Raw genomic sequence first — 3,468 nt, 5'->3', positions numbered from 1 at the left:
ACGTGGGTGGTTGGGTGTGCAGATGGGTGTTAGGGGGTGGTCGCGTATGTGCACGTGTCTGATAGCTCGAAGAACTATAACACTTGACTGAATTCTCCCGGTTATCATTTATTTTTTACTTCCCCTGGCCGGACTTTGACTGATTTGATGATAGTTGAGTGCGTTCCCGAAAGTTATTGCCCAGCTCCAATCTAACAGCCAACAAATTCCACTTGGGGCCGAATGGTTCGATGGAGAAATCTGCCTTCTTCGCACTTTGATTGATTTGTTAATCCACAAACGAAATACAAATTAAAAGCTTTTTGTTTTGCTCCACTCTAAGACCCGCATAAACCGCTTATGTTAATTAAATTTTTGGGGTTACTCAATGTTCTGTGTTAAGAGCCACCGCCGCAATCAATCAATCCGTAGAAAAGTCTTAGCAAGAAGTCCTTTAGGTTGTTTGTTTTTCTTATGCTTTCGTAACTTAGTTTAACGGAAAATGTATTTACATTTTTAACTCAAAACGGAAAGGGTTAAGTCAATGGTGGGTTGGCATCCTACTAGATAGATGAGTGGGGTTAGTGGCTTGTGAAAGCTTCTTTAAACAAGAACTGAGTAATCAATAACCAAAAGCCTCTTAAGATAGTTGAAAATGTATCGACGGTCCACTTAGCAATGAACTTTTAATGGCTGACAATTTCAAGAGAGAGAAATATAGAACTTTTCGATTATTTAACAATTTTTCCTATGCATCAAAAAACTTAATATGTCTGTTATGTATATTTATAAAAATCCATTTATTTTTTGACCACTCACCCTTTTATTGTGTTCAACGTTAGTCCGATTTCTTCGTGTTGTTCTGACTTATATCACGGTTAGTTCCACTTCAACACCTCCACAAGTCTCCGGCTATTGACACCTGATGAAAGCTTGGTTGGTTCCAAAAATTCTGGTATCTCAATGCCGGTGAAATGTTTCTACCCCAGCGGTTTTCAAGTTCAGTACAAGAGTTTTTAGATGTGCACATTTAATTATATCGCTTGCGAGTTAGGGCTTAAGACACAAGTGTAGAAAATATACAAGCTCCCTTTGGTTAATCGTAGTATTTGGCACTTCTTGATTTGGTTCCAGTCCACCGCCCATTTAATCCTAACCATCCACCCGTTAAGGTCTCCCCAGCTGACAGTTCTGCACTCTGGCAAAGTTTTCGGTGTATATCAGATCGCAGATGGCAGCGTTGTTATCAAAATTCATCTCGGCCACCTTGAACTCCGGATTAATGGCGATCTTAAGGACATAGGAGCCGGGACTCAGGTCTGTCACATCCACCCATTGGCAGTCCAGATTGTACAGGTACACATCCGAGCAGTTAATGGAAATGCCTACAAAGAGATGGCTTGAAATGTGAAACTTTAGGTTATAGTTACACTTACCTTGATCCCCATAGTTGGCGCAACTGTACTTTTTGGCAACTCCCGGCAGACAATTACTGTCCTCCAAACAGAAAGACGCCTTGTGTCCTTGGGCCACTTTGCGACCTCTCAAATCAAAGATATCAAAGGTGGCAAACACCTCCATGCTGTGAAAATGCCTGGGAAATTTTGAAATCAAATTAATATGTTTATTTGCCAGTATTTTTCACAGTGTACTCACATATGGCACATGTGCCACTCCCATTGGCTCTTCTCCTTGAATGGCCGGAAATCCGCATTGCCCGCGTTGATGGCAGCCGCCGTAAACTTGAGCAATCGCCTAGATCGATAGCGCCAGTGGGGATCATCCCGTTGGATTTGATACGCCTCGTTGGCCACACAGTTCTCCTCCATGGCGCACTGCATCAGCAGCATGGGTCGATCCTCCAGATGGGCCGTCTGTTCGATTTCCAGATAATCCACCACCAGATCGGGGGCGAAATAGTCACAGATCACAGCGGCCACGTGCTGCCGATTGCCATGGCAGCTGACGATACCCTGACTTGCATCATGATGCAGGCAGTCGGCCAGTTCCGTTTCGTTGCCGTAGCACTCGCTGCCACTCAGCACGGGTCTCGACACATTGGAGCCACCAAAGAAATCCGTTTGGAAGGCCTCACTGGCATAGCCCAGGCCGAGCTGTCGGCACACGACATTGGCCTCCAACAGTGACCAGCCATCAGCGCACACACTGCCCCACCGACCGCCATCCAAACTGACCTCCACACGTCCCTCGATTCGCGATCTTCCGTCTCTCAGTCGCACATACAAACGTGATCTCGAGTGGATGGGGTACTTGGGCAGATCCTCGTCACGGATAATGGGTGTTGCCACGGGGATTAGTGCATTTTCCGGGGGATAACAGACCACGCCAGCCGCCTCTCCTGGCTCACAATCGTTCTCGCCCCAGCCCTCGAAGTGGCAATCCACTAGTTCCTGCTCGTGACCTTCGCAAAAGAGGTTGTCCATCCAAAAGCGACGACGCGCGGGTCCAAAGAAGCCACTTCTCGTATACCGCCTCATGCCGGGAAAACCCAGTTGGCGGCACACAATGTGACCTTCGGCGGAGTCCCACTCGTCATCGCACACCGCTCCCCATTTGCCATTGTGTAGGACCTCAATGTTGCCTAAAACGATATGACAATAATTATATATGAAATACATCTGTATCTCTGCAGAGCTCTGTAATGTTCTGTAATAGTTATCAAGAACAGCATGTATTCCAATGTAATATCCTCACCTTCGTACTCATTATCTCCGCCCACCAGTCGAATGGCTCCCTCCTCCTTGTTCAGGACCTTTATGTACCTGTGCACCAATCGCTGGCGCTCCAGGCGAGCGTCCTCCAAGGATCGGTGCTGCAGCACACCATCTGCCAGGTGAATGACCAGTAGAGACAGGCACACAAGAGTGGACGACTTCATCTTGAGGACCTTTCGATCTTCGAGTGCGCACATTAGTACGCCGCGGCGTTCGCACGAGAACTGAAGCTCAACGCAAATATTTCAACGGCAACAGAATCATTTAACTATGAACTGGCCAGATACAAAGATACATAGATAGACGGCTAGATGGGTAGGTAGGTGGCTTGTTAGGTACATATTCAGATATCTGATGCGGTTCAGAAGCTCGCTCAACTGACGTCATTGGCCGACCGACGAGGGCGCAGATCGAGAGTTAATATCTGAGACCCGAGCACCGATGTCGGCTATATCCAGTAGCGATTCCAAATCCAAAGCTGAATCTATTTCCCGCACGTATGCATGTCACTTAATGAGTTTTTCAATTTGAGGCAACACTGACATTGCCGTTGTCTAAGCGAATTGGCCAATGTTGCACTGTGAAAAATGTAAATGAACCGATGTGGATTTTCAAATCGCAGCTTAGAAAATTTTATTATCACTCTGAACGTAATGAAGATAAAATAATAGAATCATCTTGAAAACCAAAATTTTTTTTAGATACATTTTTATCTTACTATAATGATACAACTTTTTTCGGTGCACGTCGAAGG

General features: G+C 45.8%; 1 protein-coding gene across 1 annotated transcript; it reads right to left on the bottom strand.

Annotated features, from left to right (window-relative positions):
• Window positions 1-992: 992 nt before the first annotated feature.
• LOC6530564 (lysyl oxidase homolog 3B) lies at window positions 993-2,941 on the bottom strand. Its single transcript, XM_002091441.4, has 4 exons — window positions 2,695-2,941; window positions 1,636-2,581; window positions 1,416-1,573; window positions 993-1,364 (listed from the first exon to the last, which is right to left on the bottom strand). Exons 1-4 carry the CDS (start codon window positions 2,909-2,911, stop codon window positions 1,147-1,149), a joined length of 1,539 nt encoding a protein of 512 aa, XP_002091477.1. The 5' UTR covers window positions 2,912-2,941; the 3' UTR covers window positions 993-1,146.
• Between the last annotated feature and the right edge of the window lie 527 nt (window positions 2,942-3,468).

Source organism: Drosophila yakuba, chromosome 2R (genome assembly GCF_016746365.2).
Source record: "Drosophila yakuba strain Tai18E2 chromosome 2R, Prin_Dyak_Tai18E2_2.1, whole genome shotgun sequence".
Classification (NCBI taxonomy): Eukaryota; Metazoa; Arthropoda; class Insecta; order Diptera; family Drosophilidae; genus Drosophila; species Drosophila yakuba.
This window is presented reverse-complemented; position numbering and strand designations above follow the sequence as displayed.

Coding starts and splice junctions, on each gene's coding strand:
- LOC6530564 (XM_002091441.4), bottom strand. CDS start 2,911: ATGTGCGCACTCGAAGATCGAAAGGTCCTCAAGATGAAGTCGTCCACT. Junction 2,582..2,694: donor CGGAGATAATGAGTACGAAG/GTGAGGATATTA, acceptor ATATCGTTTTAG/GCAACATTGAGGTCCTACAC. Junction 1,574..1,635: donor GAGTGGCACATGTGCCATAT/GTGAGTACACTG, acceptor AAAATTTCCCAG/GCATTTTCACAGCATGGAGG.